A 23,134-nucleotide genomic window follows, 5' to 3' on the forward strand; every position below is an offset into this window, starting at 1 on the left:
CATGCGAGCAAGAATCCCTTGCTTCATATTCCTCGTGATGCTTTGGATAATGACTGTACGAATGACAATGAACAGGTGGGCAATTTTTCTGCTACTTTTAAACAGCTTGAAAGTAAACTTTATAAATTCAAAAGGCTGCAGTGGCAACGCTTGTATTTTGAAGCTGCTTTATTTTACAAAGTGGTGCCTCATGGTTTGCGAGTTTTGACTATGCCTACCTGTGGAGTAGCTTATCCTGAGCTGCTAAGGAGATGGCAGTCGTTGAATATTAACTTGAGCTTTCATTAGATGCACTTGTTACTTGAGTTCTTTAAGCCAGAAGAAGAGACTTTGCTAGCAGATATTAAAGCCCTACAGAATGACTTGTCAATTAAGTTTACTTCTGGTGTGTTCAAGAATCACCTAGATGAGCTTTATGATAGTATTTCTGCTTATGAGCAAAGACTGCAAGAAGAAATTACAGTGTGACTTATTTGATTTTTCTAAAGGCCATGTGTTTTCATGGCCTAAACCAAGGAGAGATACACCCCCTGAAGAGTGCAGCAAGAAGAGAATGTGATTCTAACAACAGCCAGAAGGAAACTGATGATTATGTTACAGGAACTGCTATCTGTAAGATACATTTAACTCAGAATGCTACTCCTTCTGCAACTTTGTTGCCTTCAGCAAATACAGCTTCTTTGAAGCCACAGGCTGTGAGACCGAAAGAAAGGAGAGAGCTACAGATTAATGTTGTTTCTGTGGAGCTCAAGCTGAATCTCATGATGTGTTGGGAGCTATTGCTAGTACTTCTACAGCATGTGCTGCATTTCTGCTGTTCGCCTCAACTGGCCAGAGACATTTTTCTCTAAGGAACCCCCTCCCTTTCAGAGACAGACAGAACAGAGGCAGATCCAGGAGCCGTTTGTTGAAGAGACTTTATCAGAGCCAAATGCAGAGTCAGGTAGATTTCAAGAGACAGAACATAGTAACTTAGTCTTAAATTTGTCATCTTGTGACTTAACCTCTGAACAACTGAATGTCTTGAATAAAGGTTTGTCATTTATCCCAACCATGAAACCAGATCTTATGGACATTATTTTAGACTTGAAAATGTTTGTGAGAAATACTTCATTAAAACTGCTATATCCTGAACAGGACAGGAGTTATGTGTCAGGGTTTAAGAAACCTAGTTCCTTCGTTATGGACATACACCCCGCATTGAATACTTTTTTAAACTTTTTGTGAGAATGAATTACAGCAGACTTTGTCTTATGATTTTAAATGTTCATATTATAACTTGACATATGATGAGAATTTAGCTCTGTAATCTTTGCAAGAATCTGATTAACTGGAAATAAGACCTGCAGACAAAGGTGGTGGTATTGTTGTTTTAGATCGTATAGATTATGTTAAGACAAATGCATGCTATGCTTAATGACGAATCCACCTATTTAAAGATATACAAGTACCAAGTTAATAGCATAATGAGGAAAGTTGAATTTTATATTTTTGATCTTTTAATGACAGACCTTATTAATAAGGAATTATATGATTATTTCTTGGTTGAACATCCTTTGGTCCCCCTTATATATGGGCTTCTGAAAATACATAAAGATGTATATAACCTCCCCTTGCCACCTATAGTCTCCAGCCAGGGTTGGACTACAGAACCGCTGTCATTTTTTGTTGAAAAATCTTTATGCCCTTTTCTTAATGACATACCTGCTGTTCTTAGAGACACCAAAGTTTTTTTTACATGATTTATATGCATGGCAAAATGAACGTAATGATTTATCTGAATTGCTTTTTGTTACCTTGGATATCAACTCGTTATTTACAGTAATTCCCAATGATACTGGAGTTGAGAGTGTTAGGATGTTTCTTACAAGGTTGAGTGTTATAAGCAACAATAGGGTGATCTCGATTTGCTCTTTACTGGAGTTGATGTTAGAAAATAATGTTTTTATATTTCAGGATGATTTTTACCTGCAAAAAGTTGGTGTTGCGATGGGGATGGCATGTGCCAACTCCTATACAAATGCTTTCCTTGTCCAGTGGGAGTTTATACACAGTAACCATTTATATTTGGACAGCTTTGTTTTTTATAGACATTTTGTTGATGATGTATTTATTTTATGGAAAGGTACTACAGATAGTTTTGATAAGCTTTTTGAATATATGCACAGCGCGATGTCGTCTTTTTCTTCTATTGATTTCCTAGATGTCACTATTAATAAGGATTGACAAGGTTTTGAAAGTAAGATATTCAGGAAACAATGTAAAAGGAATATATATTGCATAAATAAGAGTATGCATCCAAGACATGTCCCTAGGAATATTGTCAAGGGACAGTTGTTGAGAGTGATGCGTCTACATAGTAATGATTTATTAGCTAAACAAGCTGTTGCTGCAGGTGAAAAACAGCTAGTTTCTAGAGGCTACTCTGTCTGACGCAAAGATGATGAGTGAGTTTGTGTTGTCGCATAGAGATACTGTTGCTAAACCTTATTTTGGTGCACATGTCAGTCCTGCTAGGCAACATCAGGATAACTTACCATTAGTTTTTACTTATTCTAGTGGTACAACAGACTTCTGTAATATTATTAAGAAATATTGGATGGTGTTGCTAGCCACTGAAGAGATTAGCCAGGTAGTTGGCCCTAGACCGAAGTTTGCGTTTAGGAATAACATATCTCTTAAGCTCCAGCTATGCTATAATGTTATTACTTCAGAACATATAGGTACCTTTCCATGTAGAGGCTGTCCAGCTTGTACATATGTATGGACTACCAGTCATATTGCTTGTCCTATTACCAAACGTCGTATTGATTTTAATTTTTATGCAGATCGTAAATCTGAACATGGGATCTGTTACGCTGAGTGCTCTCTCTGTCAAGTTTACTATGTTGGTAAAACAAGTCATAGTTTTAAGGAGAGGATACTCGAACATGTTAATTATATTAGGAAATTGGATGAATGCAGTGCGCTAGCGAAACATGTTATCGAAAAAGCTTCAGGACATAAGTTTAAGTTCACAGTCTTGGGTTATGACTATTAATGTAAGAGGGGGGACTTTAAATCTAGAACAGAATGTGCAGAGTTACGCTGGATAATTCAGTTTAAAGCTGACACATTTCCTGGTTTAAATGGCAAAGTGTCTTTGAAGCCCATATTAAGGACTAGGAAGCAGCCTCATTAGTTTTAATATTTTATTGATTATATTTTATATTTAAATGTTTTATGTTTTGTGAGCTGAAAGGTTTTAAGCTTTTATTACTGAATTTTATAGTATTGTATGTTTAAGAGGTTATATTGTTTTATGTGACTGTCGATTAGTTAATGTTTTCTGACATCACTGTTTGACTGTTTAAAATTTTTTTTTGGCATTTTTTATCAATAGTCTGACGAAGCTACAGTTGTAGTGCAAGTGCTTACCTCATTAAACTTTATTATTTGCATCCCTTTGTGTGGTGGTTGGATTGCTTATATTCTCTACATTGGATTTTACATTTCCAACCTTTACCCTTGAGCTCTACCTGTTTTTACTGTTTCTGAGAAAGTACTCTGTAGGAATTTTTTAAAATGTGCCAACCCACTAACTTATTGCACTCCCAAAACGTATATTCCCAGATACTGCTTTCTTCCCCATCACGCCACCAACATTTGTTATATATCTGAGGAGGAATTTTTTGAAGTCTGCTTGAGGTATTTAAATACTTAAGCAACACTTCCAAGCAAAGATCCTAAACCTTCTGGATTTTGTTATATACTTGGGAGCCATACAGACAGCAGAGAGAATTCACCTTCCCTTCTAAGTAGGTATATAACATGACTTTTATATTATATTATTGGGGGGTGGGGTATGTTGGGCAAGAGTGTGGAAGTTTTGGTAGTACAAGTGCTATCTAGCATAACTAGCAATATATTGTGTTGCTGTCACTGTTCTAGATGTAAAAATGTGCCATTTATGACATTCCTTAAGTAAATAGGGAAATGTGTGGTTTAAAAACAAAAACTTATAAACATTTTATAAGTCAGCAGTGCCCTGCCTAGTATTTTAACTAAGTTCAGTAATGGCAGTGTCACTGAAATTATATAAACAGAGAATTTGGTGGAATGCAACTCTAACACAACTGTTGATATCCATGAGTTTGTAAAACTAAAGTGTATCAAACATATTTTACTGCAGTATTGTAATACACTCTGCTATAATCAGTTTTCTTTGTCATATATGTTGCAACCTGTCACAAGAACTAAGTTGGGTTGCAACTTTAGACTTTGAGGAGATATCATGAATGATAAGTCAGGACAATTTTCTAATTACCACAGAAATGTAGTGATCAAAGGAGAGTACATTTTCACCAAAGGTACCAAAGTCCCTGACACCCTGTCAGAGTTTAGTCACGTTGTCTGTTTGCTAAATATAAGTAATGCTAGCTCTGTCACAGAAAACTATGATACAATTCCTGACATTCAAAGTGAGTGCATAATTGACACGCGCATTTATTTGGTCGGCCTTGCTAGAGGATTTGAGTGTCAGAATGGGACTTGATAACAGTCCTATTTTGCATTCAGAAGCAAACCTGGTTATCCATAGATAATCAGCCTCCATGCCAGAGAAGTGTATACAAAAGAGAAGTAGGCCCAGGACACAGCAATGTGGGACACTGCTGGGGATGTTTTTATGTCTAGAGAATATATTCCCGACTGTAAAAAGCATAGAATCTATTAGACTGCTAACTTCCTATAGAGTTTGTAAGTAATCACTGCATAGGAAAGATAGTATTGGAGGCCTTGGCAAGATTCAGATAGGCAGCATGAACTGTATTTTCTTCCTTAATGGCCTCAGCAGGCCTTTTAAAAACTCATCTGGGTCGAGCAGGCAGGATCTGCATTTTACAAAACCAGACTTGTGTGAACTCTGAGATTTACAGTCACCTATACCACTGTTTATTAGTTTAGCTGTAATACTTTGCATATGTTGTATAATACTATCGCGAATAATAGGCTTCTAATTCCCAGGGTCAGTAGAGAGGCCATGTTTATGCAAGGTTACCGCAGTAGCTGTTCTCCTTGAGGATGTAACCAGTGGAGAGATTGTTTGGAGAGTTTATGGGGGGGGGGCTTGTTGAATGGGACTTAAGGTTTTTCAGCAGATGTCCAGGGATATTCTCAGGACCTGTAGAACTGGATTTTTAATTTTGGAATGTGCGAGAGGGACTTGGTTCTCAGAGATTACAAGAAAGGGGGTATAAGGGGGGAATGGAGGGAACAGATGGGAAGGATAGATGGTGTGAAGTTGGAAAAGAATTTGTCTGCAAGAAGGTTATCAGTATCCTTGGAGTCCCAGAAAGGACTACCGTTAGAAATATGTTCAGTACAGAATTGTAACTTCTAAGCTAACTAAGATAGCTGTAGAAGTGACTTTATGGTTGCCTTTTGAATTAGTTGCAACCTTTAGTTCAAGGCTGGCTTTGCTTTTTGTAATGGTATGCTTGAGGGACTTGCTATATTAAATATCATTTGTAATGGTGAAACGTGCATCATTTAACGATAGCAAGAGCTTGTTTTTTTCTTGTACAGTTTGTTGATGCGGGAGTTACACCATATGGTTATCGTTTTATGCTTGCCACTGTGCTTACATCAGACTGGTACAAATGCAATACATCCTTCCGAGATTAAATAAAATTCAGAGCTGTAGGCAGCAACCTCAGGTACCATGTTTGCTAGGGAGCTACATCCTTTATGATTATCAATAAGATCAGTAAATAAGTAATTCATTTTGGAATAATTTCTGAATGGAGAGGAGTTATTAGTGGTTGCAAAAGCAGGTTTTCAGAGAGAAGGTTACAAGAAGAGGGTCATATCTGACTTGTAGGGCTAACAAACAGGGTGATTCAACTGCAGGAAACGTGAAGTCAAGACTGAGAAAATTGATGCCTATTTTGGGCAAAGGGGGAATTTATCAAGGGTATTAGAATTTGCAAAATCCAGAAATCTCTGGTCATATTTGTTGCTGATAGTATGCCAGTTTATGTGAGGATATTTGAAGTCACCCATAAGAAGGGTATTTTTCTTGATTATCTTCTGAAGAGGTCATAGTTAGGGTTCTAGAATTGGCTGTGATATGATAATTTGATTGAGTATAACTAGGACTTCATCCAATTCAAGATTTGTATCATGTGGAATCTGTTGAGAGAGAGTGTGCTTGTAGATACGTCCATGCAGTTTCTTATAGGTGTATATGTGTGTGTTCTTTAGTTGGGGGGGGGGGTCGTTTCCTCTGTGTTTCACTCAGACTGTTGGACCTACTGTGCTCCCCTCACATTCTGAACTGAATTAAGCCCATTATCAGACAATGAATGAATACATGCATGGATGACAGAGATCTTTTGCATGGATGTATTCTGCAGAGATTAATGCATGAAAATCTTATTTTGCAGGTGACATTGTGAATGGAAAAATGAGGCAGTGACTGCATAATAGTTGTTAGTGATGTTTCTTCCTTATGTGTGTGTGTGTGTGTGTGTGTGTGTGTGTGTGTGTGTGTGTGTGTGTGTGTGTGTGTGTGTATATATATATATATATATATATATATATATATATATGTGCATGTATAATCTATGACTGTCCTCTCATTTTGGTTGTAGAGAGGATACACTGTTACATGGCTCTGACAAGATGGCTTGCATGTCTACACTGATAAAAATGTGGTTTAGGATAATCTACTGCTACTTTCAAGTTAATATCCATATAGATAGAAAGACACATGGCAGTTAAAAATATCTGATCTGAAGTAGTTAACTTCATTATTTCTGCACATATGGGTATTCGGATCCGTTTCGGATCCGAGCCGGCAAAACTTTTCAAGCATCAGCTCCAAGCTCCTCCCCTACCTATATTACATCACTTCCTCCTATCTAGCCCCAGATCTCGTTTGCCGCTCTGTGAGTCAGCATCGTGGTCTCTGAGCTCTAAGCAAGGTGGTAAGTTTTTTTGGTCTTATTAGTGTAGTTGAGTGTGAATACCTTTCCCTTTTTCCTCACTTCTTCGTGTTTGGTCGTCGTGTTAGTTTAAAAAAAAAAAAAAAAAAAGTGTGTAGTACTGTTTTGTAGTCTGGTTTCCTGCCTAGGCCCAATCCCTTGTTAAGTGTGTGTGTGTGTGTGTGTGTGTGTGGGCCGTTAGGGCTTTTACTGTTCTCCACTATGGCTGAACAGCCTAAGGTTCTTTTTAAGAAATGCACAGAGTGTGGTCATAAGCTCTTACCAGCTGATGGCCACACTCTGTGTGTTCTATGTTTAGGGGTCGCCCATCTGTCTGCATCCTGCGACATTTGTTCAGGCTTTAACCCTGTGGCACTGAAGGATCGCCAGGCTAAGCTTGTGGCTAAAGGTCTGCTACCAGCTTCTGCCCTGCAGTCTGCCTCGGTTTCCTCCCCAGCCAGTGACACTGTGCAGGCAGGGACTCAATCTCCTGCCAGGCCTGCTACATCGGATTCGTCCCAGAGAGGTAGGGACAGAAGAGAGAAGGAGAAGTGCCACAAAGAGAGGGACAGGCCCAGAAAAAGATCACTGGACAGGGAGTCTTTCTCCAGCCCCTCTTCAAAGGCACCCAGGTCTTGTTCTCCTCGGCTCCGCTCTCCCCGTTTATCACCGGAGCCGATGGAGCCATCAGAGCCGAGACACTCCCCTCAGATCTGGTCCAGCCCAGACCTGAGTCTGTCGCTTCCTCCAGGTCGACTCGGAGTGTCTCCGACCTTGATATGGACAGGCTGATGAGGTTCATCCAGAACAACATTCAGATGGGGGTCTTACCAGGGCCCTCTCCCATTGGAATGGGTCCTTCTACAACTATGTTCCACCCTATTTCTCTTTCCCTGATCTGACCCAATGCTTCGGAGCTGTTGGGTCGGCGCCGATGGTTCTCATTTACTCAACGCCGGCCGTCACCTTGAGTTCCTCTGATCCGATCACAGATCCAGGAGACTCTCTAAGCCATGGTCGAGGAGTCGGACCCGAGGGTCAAGATCTTGCTCTTTCGGATCCCATCCTCTGTGCCCAGACTACCCTGCCATTGGCTCTGATCCCTGCTTCGGATCCGGGGAGAGCCTCATCCTTATGAGCTACGGAGGTGTGCTCTCCATCGGCATTCGGGGCAATGGAAAGGGTTCTCTCCCAGGGGTTGAGGCCACAGCTCACCTACTCAGATCCTACCCAGACCCCCCTGATTTTGGATTCTTCTCCCATTACCCTGTCTCAGGGACAGCCCGTGCCAAAGCAACCCCAGGTTGTTCCCCTCAGGGAACTCCCGAAGGCTTACGAATCCTCTTCAGAGAGTCCCACTGGAGAGGAACCTCGTAAGCTCAAGTGTAAGAGGAGGCACTTGGACTCCCCTGAGTCCATTACCACCGATACGGACTTGGATGAAGAAGAGGGTTCCCCCAGATCACCTACCGAGGACGTCTCATTCAGAGACATTATGGAGATCCTCCGCCAAAGAGGAAGTTGGTCAGCCCCCAAACCCTCTGTGGATGAGTCCGTATTCCTGGAGGCCTTTGGCGCGGGCCCATCTACTTCCTGGGTCTTACCTCCAGCTGACCCTTTGGTGGACCTCATCACCACTAGGGCATGGAAGGATCCTGACACCGTAGAGCTTATACCCAAAAGGCCAGACAAAATTCTTTCCCCGCCGTCAGACAGGCAGGCAGGCATGGTCCAAGGGAGCCCCGGTAGATGCTTTGGTGGTTGCAGCAGCCACAAAGAAGGAACTGGCACAGGAGAGTTCCTCAGTTCATCCACCAGACAAGGAGTCCAGGTCGATGGATCATTTCGGGAAGCGCATGTACTCGTCAGTGACCTTTTCCATCCATGCGCTGAATTACTTGGCGCATGTCATCCGATTGCAGCGAGACCTTATATCAGAACTAACTGAGTCACCCCCGGAGTCTCTGTCGCAGCAGGACAAGCAGTCCTTTACTGCGAAGATGACTACACTGAAATCAGTGACTAATACCTCTATGCGTCTCCTCTCTCATGCTACGGAGGGAGCCGCTAGAGCTGCTGGTACAGGCGTTGCCTTGAGGCGACATGACTGGATCAGGCTGTGTCAATTTGCGGACCCCTTTAAGGTGTCTTTCATCAATGCCCCTTTCGATGGATCATCCCTCTTTGGGAAGACTGTACATGACACACTAACCCAGAGTGAGAAGGACAGAAAAACTTTGTCAGCCGTCGGAATCCGCTTCTCTAACCCCCAGAGGTCCTATTCCAGGAACCAAAAGGGGCAAAAGAAGATGTGGTTCCGGAAATCACAGTCTTTTCGTGACTCTCAGGAATATTCGTCCCCCAGAGGCAGAGGGGGACAAGACCGACGCCGTCCCAGAGGCAGAGGGGGTCCCAGAAACTTCGGGTCTAGGGAACCTTTTTTCGACAGACCCACACAGCAACCCTGAGGGGTTGCCCAGCTGCTGTACTCTGGAGGCAGTCGGGGGAATATTTTCCTTACATCCAGCAACATGGGAGTCCATTACTACAGACCGCTGGGTGTTAAACATCATATCCAGAGGATATTCTATCCCCTTCATTTCATGTCCCATAACTCCAGCATGCCTTCCAGATGTTCCACCCGCTCACAGGGAGGAGGCTTCAGCATTTGAGGTTTCGAAGCTGCTACAAAAACGAGTCATCGAGCCGGTCCCCCCAGATCAATCCGGATCAGGTATCTACTCCAGGTTCTTTTTAGTGCCAAAGAAGACGGGGACCTCAGGCCCATTCTGGACCTGTCTATCCTGAACCTGTCAGTAGAGAAACAAAAATTCCGGATGGTCACTCTACAGTCCAATTTACCGTTTGAGAGAATGCGACTGGATGTGCTCATTAAACCTCCAGGACGCTTACTATCACATCAATGTCCACAGGAGCTCCAGGAGGTTTCTACGCTTCTGGCTAGGGGCCAGTCACTTTCAATTCAGAGCCCTACCCTTTGGTCTCACCACAGCCCTCAGGGTGTTCATCAAGGTTATGGCAGTTGTAGCAGCTCATCCGAGACTTCAGGACATTCAGGTATTCCCCTACCTAGACGACTGGCTCTTCGCTGCATCCAGCAAACGTCTCTTGTGTCAGGCTCTACACTACTTCCTCGGTCTGGCTCACAAGTTAGGCATCACGATCAACCTCAACAAGTCCCACCTGACTATGGTTCAGATCATAGACTTCATCGGGGCACGGTTGGGTTTGATTCAGTCAAAGATTTTTTTCACCCCGGAAAGGATAGAAAATCTAAGACTCCATGTATCAGTGATCTTGGATCACTGTGTAGTCACAGCAGCCGATGTTCTCAGGGCCCTGGGTTCAATGGCAGCCTCAATCTCTATCCTCCTTCTTGCACGTCTTCACATGAGAGTCCTTCAGTGGAATCTAGCAGTTCAGTGGTCCTGGCTAGACCTCCCAATGAGTTTCCACATCCGAATCAACCGGACATGCAGAACATCACTCCAGTGGTGGCTTCAATCAGCGGACATTTTTGCAGAGCGCAGCTTTCTAGCCCCTCTGACACAAGCCACGGTGACCACAGACGCGTCCCAGCTCGGGTGGGGGGGCACTTCTTGGGAAGAACGGTCCAAGGCACGTGGTTCCTTCCAGAGACCAAGCTACACATCAATGTCCTGGAGATGAGGGCAGTGCTTTTAGCATTGAGAGCCTTCCACCCTGTCCTACCTGCGGGGACGGTAGCCATTCAGTCAGACAACATGTCTGTAGTCTGGTATATAAACAAACAGGGAGGGACCCAATCCTACCCCCTTTGTCGCGAGGCCATGAGGGTTTGGGAGTGGGCCATATCCACCAGCCGGTTTCTCATAGCAACACATATCCTGGGGTGCTCCAACATTCTAGCGGACAGTCTCATCAGGGCAATCCTTCTGCCTTACGAGTGGTCTCTGAAACAATCAGTGGCAGAGAAAATCTTCCTTGTTTGGGGTCAACCTTGCTGCGATTTTTTCGCATCTCCTTCCAACATGAAGTGCAGCAACTTCTTTGCTCTGATTCCCCCATCCGGGGGATGTCCCGAGGGACACTCTTGTCCATGCTTGGCCTCCCGGGCTACTGTATGCTTATCCCCCATTACCTCTTATTCTGAAGTTCCTTCAGAGAGCTTGCCGGCTGCAGTGCAAAGTCAGTCTCATAGCTCCCTTCTGGCCTCGCCAAGTGTGGTTTCCCTTCCTATGGTCTCACCTGTTGGCTCCTCCATGGAATCTAGATCCATGTCCGGATCTAATTTCTCACCCGTCGGGCATGCCCCTGCCCAACCTGGACAGTCTCAAGCTGACAGCGTGGCTGCTCCAGTTCCCATGATCATCAGGACTCCCAGACTTTCATCCCCTGTTAAGAACATTCTGGTAGCTTCTCTTAAAGCCTCCACTAGGAAACTCTACAATAGCAAGTGGAGACGTTTTTGCGTTTGGGCCTCTCAACGCAATCAGAACCTGTTTACAGCCCCCGTTCCGGTCATGCTGGATTTTTTGGCTGATCTTTTTCTATCAGGCGCAAGTGCTTCCACCATCAAGGTTCAACTGGCTGCCATCTCTAATTTTCATGTAGGTGAAAATAAGGTTGCTCTGGCTTCTGCCAAATTGTGTAAAGTTTTCCTGAAGGGCATTTTTTTATTGCGACCACCAGTTAAAGAAACAGTGCCCCCCTGGGATCTGACTTTAGTCCTTCAAGCTTTGACCTCTCCCCCTTTCGAGCCAGCTGGTTCAGTTCCGATTAAGTTTTTGTCGTGGAAGACAGCATTCTTGGTTGCCATCACTTCAGCTAAAAGAGTTTCAGAGTTGCAGGCCTTATCCTCCTTGCCCCCCTATTTGGTTTTCCACAAGGATAGGGTTTTGCTGCGTATGAACCCTTCTTTTCTTCCCAAGGTGTCCTCAGCAGCCAATATTAATCAATCTATAAATTTGCCAGTCTTCTTCCCAAATTTCCAAAATAGAGGTGAACATAAGCTTCATTTATTGGATGTCCATATACCGCTTTGTTTTTACCTCCATAGGACTAAACCCTTCCGGAAGTCAGATCAGTTGTTTGTCTCTCTTTCAAAACCATTTTGGGCAAAGCAGTTTCGAAAGTGTCCTTAGCAAGGTGGATCACTCTTTGTATTGCACAAGTTTATAAGGACAAAGGTTTATCTCCTCCTGGTGTATTTGAAGGCTCATTCCACTAGGGCAATGGCCACTTCTGCAGCTTTCTGGTCAAGAGTTCCGTTAGACGATATCTGTGCGGCAGCGGCATGGGCCAATTCGCACACATTCATCTCTCATTATAAATTAGATCTTATTTCTAGAGGGAGAGCATCCTTTGGCTCTGCAGCGCTCAGAAATATCCTTCCATAAGGGCCTCCCAGGAATCTGGGAACTCTGTCCCATATGTGCAGAAAGAATGAAGTTAACTACTTAAGATAAAGAAGTTATGTACTTACCATAACGTTCCATCTGAGTAGTTAGACTTCATTCTTCTTCACCTTCCCTCCCTCCATCCCCCTCACTCTTCAGGTTTATCCTGTTTAGGATTGTGGTTATGTTGTCATTTAGTGACAGCAAACTCAATCCGGGGCTAGATAGGAGGAAGTGATGTAATATAGGTAGGGGAGGAACTTGGAGCTCGGAGCTGATGCTTGAAAAGTTTTGCTGGCTCTGATCTGAATCGGATCCGAATACCCATATGTGCAGAAGAATGAAGTCTAATTACTCAGATGGAACGTTATGGTAAGTACATAACTTCTTTTTTTTATCACTAAAGTATGCTATCGCATAGAGTAAGCAAACTCAAGTGCAGGAAGTTCTTTGCTTTTCCTTGTTTTGTAAAACAGTTTGCACACAGTCCTTTCACAAAACACACTGAGGCAGAAAACTTTGATGGGAAATGGCTGGGTTTCTTGATTTTTGAAAGCTGTATTTTATCTGCATTAAGTTTGGGATAATGAAGTAGCACAGCCTTAAATGTATTGTGCATGCAGTCCATAACCTCTTCCAATCAGCAACCAGCTGCATATTCTGTGTACCTATTGCCGCAAGTCAGGCCAAAAGTTTGGTCCATCTTTTAAAGTTTGTAAGTGATTATTAAAATATTCGTTGAACTTTGAGGCAATTGTATACATACATACTTATTGTGTTGCAGGTAAAGCAGCATGGACAATAGGTTGGTCTGTGTCCTGAATGCTAATAACCTGACAGAGAGAGACTAGCAAAAGGTGTGCAAGCAGCAGAAGCCTTGCCAGGCCATTTTGGTAGAATTACAGTCAGAACGGACTTAGTTGATGTGGTGTCGCTGAACTTTCCAAGGTTTTAGACAGCATTCCACACAGGAGATTGGTGAGGACAATATGAATGGCAGTGATGCAAGACTTACTCTGGCAAGGCCGATGGTGCAACTGTCAGAAAACTTAGGATCATGGTAAAGGGCAGCAGTACATAATGAGAAGCCAGTAACCAGTGTTAGGTGTGAAAGGGCTGTCTGGACTGACCTTGTTTAGTAGGTTTGCATTCAGTATGACGTAATGGAATAGACAGCAGACCCAGACGTTTCAGTGGTAGTATCAGGTAACAGCCTTCAGTAAGACATGTCACAGCCAGCATGGCAGAGGCATAGGAGGCAGCTTGCTGTTCTGCAAGCAGGGTGAGAATGTGAGGACTGACTAGGGAGGCTGAAAAGACCTGTGACTGATCATTATTTTGAAAGTCGCGCATGCACCATGGTGTAAGTAGGCAGTAGCAAGAACTGGAGTTTTATGGTGTGGAGTTAACTTGAATGAATCAGATGTACGTCTTCCACTATGTATTATATTAAGATGAATATACATTTTATAGGCTTTCTAGTCATAAGGACAGGAAAATAATGGAAAGGGTGCTGAAGAGAAGACATTGAGGTGGTCAGGACAGTGGGCTTGGGGAGAGCTGGAGTCTGAAGAAGGACCAGTGATGCTGGTTGGGTATAGTTTACAAGAAATGAGTGTGTTAGGACACAGTTCAGGTTATCTTTATTTTCAGTGGTCTAGAGGGAGGAGAACATTGTATTAAGAAGAAGCTTGTCTGACTACTGGTGTATGGAGGATTAAGTTTTGAATTATGGAAGAATCTTTTTGTAGCATTGATCCCAGGGTCCCTCCGTTGGTCAGCAGAAGGAAAGTGGTACTGGATTTATGGGATTTGTAGTAAGGTGTGGGATATATTTGGAAGATGGTTTGAGGGAGAGTGGAGCTGTAATTTCAACACTTTGATAGACTTGGTAGGATAGAATTTGTCTCTTTCTGTCAGACTTTTATTTGCTTATGTATCTAAACCTTAAATTTAATCACCATTTGCAGATGTCTGCTTACTGAAAACTGGTGGAGTTGTAAGAAGAAATTTGTGAACAGATGTGCTTTAAATTGTACTGAATACATTAAACTAAATAATGACCCCTCCTTTTTTACCCAAAGCATCTTTTAAAGTCATTCAGATTAAACACTTTGCACCTGCATCCTAACAGTAATATGTTATGCACACCCTGGTATTGGCCCTTTGCTGACATCATAAAAAGATAGGGATGTCTGTTTAGAGAGAAATATAAGACTTTTAACACAGAGTTTAGGGGTGTTTATTTACAAATGAAACTGCAAGAAACTTTATCTGTGAAACCTGCACCGAGAGAGAAATAATGTTCCAGATTACTACGACAGTGGATGGATCATGGCGAGGGAAAGAGCAGTGAAAAGCAGATGTACAAGTAGAAACTGTCCACCTAGTTGACTTATTGGGAATGCAGTTTTGGCAGTGGTGAGTTATGTTTAGCATTGCTGTATTTTTATTGTCTTTTCATTTTTGCAGGTAAATGCCTATTTGAAAGAAATAATAGAAAACGAGCAGAAAATAAAGGAATCACAAGGTCCAGATACCTCAGGAGGCGGCCCAAAGGTACGTCTCTAGTTTGGAACTATGTCTACAAATGTAATAAAACTGGTGATTAGAACATCAGCATGGTTGCCTTTGCAGTATGTTGCAGTGTATACAAGAGGTTAGTCTTCAGTGACTACAAGTTACTGATGAACAGTACACAAAAGTTTTGCCTGTGTACTGTGGATCATCAGTGGATGCTAGCATTTTTGAAGAAAATACAGGAAGTCCTGGACTAATTGTTTCCACTCATGACTGACAGATGACATAGTTCCTCATAAATATGTATTATTTTATGTAACATATTTTACTAATGTCGGTCATCATGTTTATGTTCTCTTATTAATGTCAGTCATGTTTGCAATCTTTTTTTCTTTCTTTGAATAAAATAATTCTGTCGCAAAACCTTGACTTATGTAAAATTGTTTTCTTAAACCATTATTTATTTCTGACTTAAATGCTTTCTGTCAAGGTCATGGCATAATGGAAAATAATTGGATTAATTAGTTATGCCACCTTCGAAGGAGGCAGGGTTCCTTTCCTCCCTAATTTTATGACTTAATCAGATGCGATGAAAAATCACTTTGTTCTTTATATGAACCTTTTAACCTGTTTGGCTCTCCCCTCAACTTGTTTTTAACCTAAGTGATTTTTGAAAGTTGGTCAGATTATTTGGCTTTCCACAGCAGAGTTGTATCTGGATTTGTAGTGCACTTAACGTTCTGTGTTCTGTTCGCCACCATGTTGTTTAGTAATGCAGATGGTACTTTCTAAGGGTACATCATTTTTTTTAGCTTTTCTTAGTTCCCAGGCCTTACTTGGATCAGCAAACAGAAGCTTGTGATTGGGCTCTCGCCTTCCTTCATGATGTGCGTTTCTATTTGTCAAAGTAAGTGTTGACTCAGAAAAGATGAATATTTGTGCACAGAAAGTGGAATAACACTGTTGCATTGCAGCCTTTTATTTGGATTCACACTGATTTATGAGAGAAGTAGTTTTGTAACTCTCGTAGGAAACGTATCATATGTGGTACATTACCAGCTGCTATCTTTATTTGTTTTAAAATAGTGTAACCAGGGTAATGTTTTGGAAGCATGTGAAGTCTTACAGGTTGAACGGTATGGTGTAACTTCTTATGGTACAAAGAAACTAAAATGGCTTTTATCTTTTTGCATTTCATGCCCCATCGTTGCTTTCTAGTACCTGTGATTGAACTGCAAATCCTCCCTAAAGCAGCCACACACACCTTATGTTTGTAGTACGTGTTGGATTGTTATGCCTGTTTATGAAGTGGAAACTTGAAGACATCATCTACCTTTTTAAGCTACGTGGTTAGGTGGCACACTTTTCAGTTAACTAAGATAGCTTGGTACTGTGGTCACTTTTTTTTGTGTTTACACAGATACTTGCAATGACTAAAACATAATTTACTACTTGGCTGTTGAAATGTCAAGAGCTGTAACTGTAATCTTTGGAATGTCAGAAATGTCAGCAGGTGTAAATGTAGAAAGTTTGTATGGAGTCCAAAGTTACAGTATCTCAGATTTTTCCCATGCTGTAATGGTTCAGTAGTCTTGAAGTATACCAAAGTAGAAAGGGTGTAGGGTTGCAAACCCCTGCCACCTTATCAGAAATTAAAAGCTGCAATAGTGATTTTCAGAATGTTCTGTTTTTTGTATGACTTGTTTTATTTATTATTTTTGTAATATCAAGATTTAACCATGGGGGATTTCACACTTCTGATAGAGAACCATATTTACCCAGTGATCAGAATATTTTGTGTCAGAGCTTAAACGACTTGACAAATTAACTGTGGTGTTAACACATGAATATTGGTAGCAAAGCTTTATTAGTTGTGCTAGTGTTTGTCAAGTTATGTAATCCAACTATATCAATGTTAGAATCTGCTGCTAACGTTTAACACGTTTTTGGAAAATCCTGCTTTGGAAGCCATGCATTAATAATATTTTTCTGAAACCCCTTTTAATCACAGACTGCAGTTCAGAGTAGGGCTCCAAACAAACCTGTCATGAGTAATTAGGGAAGGACTTTGGCAAGCTGATATCAGGTAAGGAGCACAACCAGTTGATGACCTCTGGGTATAGTCAAATAAGAATTTCTTAGCATTTTACGTTAATCACTTCAAAAGGAAACACAAATAGCTGTAGTACACATGGAAGCTACAGCAACATTCTTGTAATATTTTTCACTCAATGAGGGCACAAAACTGACTTTGTATTTTGAGTTTCTTAGCATGCACTGCCAAGTCATAAGGGCATTTCACTGTTGTTAAAATCCGTGCACTGCAGAGTCATAAGGGCATCTCAGTCATAAGGGCATCTCAGTGTTAGTACTTACTTCTCCTGCCCAATAACCAACTATCTTAACAAACCCCTCCCCTCAATTTTTGATCTCTCTTTCTTCCATCCCCACCATCTCAACCTTCCATCTATTACTTCCAACTCTAAAATTAACCAACTCTTATCTACTTCCAAATTCAATTTCACACAGTCTCTTGCATTCTCATCTTATATTACTTTAATACCTTGCCCTACTTTAAATTCCACTAACTACCTTTGTAACATCTACATCGTATTGAACTTAATCTAACTATCTCCTATAATAATTTCTGATTATAAATCTTCTTTACTCCCTACTTCACACATTCAATACTGATCTACTTGTTCCTAATTTGAACATCCATTATAACATTTACAACCCTTTTAGATAGTCACTACTATGGCACCATCACTTAAAACAGTTTGCTTACATTTCCTTCTCTTTACTATTACTACAGCCTCTCTTTCTTTATCCTACTATACCACCTCATTTGAAATATATACTTTATTTGAACAAAACCCTCATCTACAACAAACTCTACCTTCCTCTTTTTTCAGTACCCTTAATCATAGCAACATTACCTGCTCTTCCAAATATTTACTACCAAAATACCATAGAATATCTCATATGACCTTCTGCTTTAATAAAAAGTCTTACTATCTCACTAAAAATTCTAAAAACACTATTTTTCTCCCATCACCACCTCCTCCTACATGGTGATATTCATCCAAATCCTGGTCCCTCTATCATGAATGAATATGATACAAATTTTAACCTGTCACCTCTTCATTCCCCATGTACGAATGCAACCAACTCCCTTCTAATAGCACACCTGAATATTAGAAGCATAAACAACAAAATTCACCACCTCCATGCACTCCTTCACCTACATGCATTTGATATATTATGTCTCACAGAGACTTGGTTAAAACCCTCTACACAAGACCAGGAAATTACCCCTCCTGGCTATAACATACTTAGAAATGATCGCATGAAGAAAAAAGGTGGCGGTATAGCCATAATTTATAAATCTAATCTACAAGTTACCCTTTTAATGAGCTTCCATTAACAGGCAATAAAGCAGAAATTTTGTCAACCAAACTTCAGATCAACAACAATAAAGCTATCTATATAATTTGCATGTACCTTCCCCCTGGTAATAATATTCAAATATTAGAAGACTTACTCAGTTCACTTGCAATCCACCTACCCCAAGAAACCGTAATACTTGGCGATTTTAACATTGACTGGAAAACCTGCTCATCCCAGCAGCCTACCAACCATATTAATCTTTATGGTTTCTCCCAATTAATAACAACTCCAACTAGAATCCATAAACCAAATCATAAAGAGACAATTTTGGACTGGATCCTTACTAATTACCCCCATAATAGCTATACTCCTGGTACCCTACCAGATAGCATTAGCGATCATGTACTTACATATGTCCTCAGACAAAAATTAAATAATCCTAATACCCAGAATCTAAGAATATGCCGTTCAAAAAGATTTTTTAACCCTGATAACTTCCTTGCTGAACTGCAAGCATGTGACTGGTCACCATTGACACACCTTGAACTTAATGAAGCAGTGGCCTATTTTAACAAAACCTTCCTTCAAGTTCTTGATCAGCACGCTCCATTACGCTCTACCAGGTTAAGAGCCAAGACTGCCCCATGGCTAACAAAACAAACTAAAGAAAAAATGATCCTTAGAAATAAAATCTGGGCTAAATGGAGAGCTACCAAATGTCCATCTGATCATCTCCTTTTCAAACAATTAAGAAATTCCACCAAGAAAGATACTATTAGAGACAAAAAAGAATTTTATCTTCACCTACAAAAAGTCAATCAAAATACCCCTCAAAAATTCTGGTCAGGTGTGAATAAACTCCTTAAACCAGGATATTCGCCTACTCCCACCCCTTCTGGCTATAACCTCAACAATGCTTCTCAAATCCCTGATGCCTTTAATAAATACTTTACAGAAGCCATACTAACCCTAGCTAATTCATTACCCATTCCTACTGTATCCCCACAACATACCCTTCCAGACTCATCTAAAGCCTTTCAAATTCAACCTGTCTCTTCATCCATTATTTACAAGCTCCTTAGTAAACTCAAACCTTGTACCCCATCAGCTGACAAACTCCCTTCTGAATACTTACAAATAGCTGCAAAAGCCATTTATCTCCCAGTATCTATTTTGATTAATAGAACTATCTCGGAAAGAAACATCCCCACCATTTGGAAAATATCTCATATAATTCCTCTACATAAAGGGGGCTCTTCTACTGAGTTCTCCAACTTTCGCCCCATTGCTTTACTGTCCCCATTAGCTAAGATAATGGAAAGATGCATACACAAACAATTTCTTAACTATCTTCTTCAACACAAACTTCTAGCTGACTGTCAACATGGGTTTAGACCTTTCCACAGCACTACCACTGCTCTCCTTTCCTTCTCTGACACCATAAATAATAATCGCAATAATAATTGTTTCTCCTCAGCACTATTTATCGATCTATCAAAAGCTTTTGATATGGTTAATCATAATATTCTTCTTGATAAACTTAACCTTTTCTCTCTGAGCTCACATTCTTTACAATGGTTTAGAAGTTATCTAGTAAATAGGCAACAATCAGTGCTTTGGGGGGACAATCTATCAAGCTTACTTCCAGTAAATATTGGTGTTCCTCAAGGATCAATCTTAGGACCCCTTCTTTTCTCATTATTTATCAATGACCTCTATTTGAATGTGACACAAGCTACCTGCATCCAATATGCAGATGACTCGACTTTGATCTGCACTGCTAAAGATGTTTCTTCCCTCCAGTCTATCACCCAAATAACTTTCCAAAACGTTGAAAAATGGTTTATGCAACACTGCCTTCTCCTTAATGCCAAAAAAACTAAGCTTCTTCTCTTTACTCCTACTAATAAATCTCCTATACCTTTCTTCACTATCTCCTCAAATAATGCTACAGTTATAAACCCTGATAAAACCACACGACTATTAGGTGTTACCATCGACAATCATCTTAACTTTGATGACCACATTAACACTACTATTAAAGCTGTTAATAAAAAAATTGGGACACTTTACAGAATTAAACCCTTCCTTACCCCAGCAGCCAGGAAAAACATTGCACAGACCCACCTGATTTCCACCCTTTTCTATGCCTCAGCTATATATACTTCCTTATCTAAAAATAATATTAGCAAACTCTCTACCTGTTATAATAGTATAGCCAGATTCATTACTGCTACTCCTTTAGAACTCACCACTGTCACAACCTCAAACAACTAAACTGGCTAGAGCTTAACAACCACATACTCTACCAACAATTACTAGTCATTCACAAGACCCTTCACTTCCCAGATAATACTCCTAGCCTGGCTAGACTGATTTCTCCTTATAAAAATCTAGCCACACTTCGCTCTGCTAATAAACTCCTACTTTCCTCAACTAAAACTTACAATAAAGCTGGAGATGCATTAATTTCAAATTCCATAGGTAAACATTGGAATCAACTACCTCAACATATGACTAATCAAGACTCTACCGCACTCTTCAAAAAACATATCAAGGAACATCTTAAATCTCTATGGCTATGTCCTTGTACTAATCCCGACTGAAAGTATGTCTCCCCACATTAATTTTTGCTACCCTTCCCCCTCACTGAGCTCAAAACTTACACTTCTATTGTTGAGAGTTTACTTCTTAAAAGCTAGCCTATTTTTTAAAATTGTTGTACTTATCTTATATGTCTTAGATTTGACTTTGTAATCTCTCTTTTTTAAACTTTTAAACTTTTATATTGTTTTATAATAACTTTTTGTGATATATCAGTGATATTTTTTTCACATGTAGTGGAGCTTTTCTCCCCGGGCCTCTACTGTAAACGGATATATATCCAGTTGGACTAGCCCGGTCAACAAATGTAAAATAAAATAAAATAAATAGTAAAATCTCTTTTGGGAAGTTCATCACTCAATGCAAACAGCTCCAAGCTGAACTGAGCACCAGCATGTTTTTCAGTTAGAAACGATCACTGTTCTTTATACTTGGCTAAAATTCCTTCTCTAGCTAATTACAAGGTTCATCGAATCCCTTATGATATAATTTACCCTCTACAGTTTACAAAGATATAGAAAAAATAATATCTAAAAAAAGTCATTTTCTATTTTTGAAACTATCCATTTTACAGGGGAAGGAAGCATATAGACTGTGCATTATGACAAAGTGGAAACGTAGAAGCATAAAAGGAGTGCAGGAAATCTGATAGTAAATGACTTCAGTTTCCATATTCTAGATATTTATTTGATACAGACGCGATCTTTGTTAAAAGTTGTATATTAATATTTATTCTGGTAGATGTCTATTGGTAGATCTTTTTGTTAGTCATTTTTTAGTTAGTTTAGTTTCTTAATTAATAAAGGTGTGATTAGTTGGTTAGCCTATACAAATGAGATTGTAATTTGTCTCTGGCTTTCTAGTTTTAGTAAGCACGGTCTCTGATTACACTACAGTGTTCGGGGCGAAGCGTGACTTCTCTAAAGGAAAGATTTGAATGGTTCTGTTGCTGTTAACAGAACCACCCTCTAACTACTCCCTTGTTCCAAACAACCTGATTATATACAAGGAATGTTTCTGATGCTTTTCATTATACTCAACTAGGATTGCTTGTTTGTGTGTTTAACTAAAGGATATTCCATTTTTAACTCAACTGTGGACTACCTACTATTTCCGGTTTGATTTTGGAGCACGTATTTTATAGTTGTAGTCTACAGTTCGATTTTTATTAAGTGAACTAATAAGTCCATAACATAATTTATGAAGTGAACATCACAGCCTCCACACTGCAAAGTTTCTTCATTGTTTGTTTTGGACCCAGTATAGGTTGCATACTGGGTTTTCTGAGACTTCGAGGGATACCACGGATTTCTGTTTTTGCATATTCTAAGGAAGCTGGCCACTGCAGTGTACACTTACACTACAAGGTTGTCTAGAGCTTCATTCCAGCCAACAGAAAGGCATTTTATGGGGTCACTGTACAGAACTTATCAGATGCTGTCATTTTTCGGGACTTTGCCATTTCCTCCACTGCGGTGCCATCTCGGAGTTGGTATATTTAAGTGGGGGCTTTTAGTGGAACAACGATTTTTTTTCCCTGGGAAAAAAATCACTGTTCTGAGTGTTTGGGATTTTAAAGGTGGACTGAATTGTGTGCATCCTAAACAGTGTGCTTCTGTTTGTTGGAAGTGATTTGAGTTTGTGGAATTGCACTGTAAGCAAACTGCATTGAAAAAACACATTGCACTGTTTAATAGGGTCTATATTAAATCAGCGAACGCTTAAAAAAGCGAACGGTGATTTATCAACCCTCTTTAAACGAAAGCTGAAAATCCCGAACACTCGGAACAGCGATTTTTTTTCCCCCAAGGAAAAAAATCGCTGGGCCATTTTTCGGGACTTTGCCATTTCCTCCACTGCGGTGCCATCTCGGAGTTGGTATATTTAAGTGGGGGCAAAGCCCCCCACTTTATTTACTGTTTTGAAGTGTTTGCTTTTAGTGGAACAACGATTTTTTTTTCCCTGGGAAAAAAAATCACTATTCTGAGTGTTTGGGATTTTAAGCTGTCACTTAAAGAGGGTCGATAAATCAGCGTTCGCCTTTTTAAGCGTTAGCTGATTTAACATAGACCCGTTTAATATACTTCAGTAGCTATCTGTGTAATATTTCAGTGTTGTAGTAGAATGCATCTCTCTGAGTTTGAAGTCTGACCTGACTTTCTCGTCAGTAGCAGTCATTGGTTTACTAGTTGAACACGAATGGTGCATGTGACTGATACTTTAGGAAAATCATTTAGGAGCATTACAGAGAAATAG

The 23,134-nt window shown here is 40.5% G+C and overlaps 1 protein-coding gene across 4 annotated transcripts in view; it reads left to right on the forward strand.

Moving 5' to 3' along the window:
* CAMSAP2 (calmodulin regulated spectrin associated protein family member 2) overlaps window positions 1-23,134 on the forward strand; it is a 1,491,011-nt gene that overhangs the window by 810,213 nt on the left and 657,664 nt on the right. For all 4 annotated transcript variants that reach the window (XM_044086048.1, XM_044086049.1, XM_044086051.1 and 1 more), the window contains exon 4: window positions 14,837-14,923. In XM_044086048.1, coding sequence (XP_043941983.1) covers window positions 14,837-14,923 — 87 coding nt within the window. The remainder of the gene's footprint in view (window positions 1-14,836; window positions 14,924-23,134) is intronic.

The sequence above is a fragment of the Protopterus annectens genome, chromosome 10.part0 (genome assembly GCF_019279795.1).
Source record: "Protopterus annectens isolate FY-2018-M chromosome 10.part0, PAN1.0, whole genome shotgun sequence".
Taxonomy (NCBI): Eukaryota; Metazoa; Chordata; order Ceratodontiformes; family Protopteridae; genus Protopterus; species Protopterus annectens.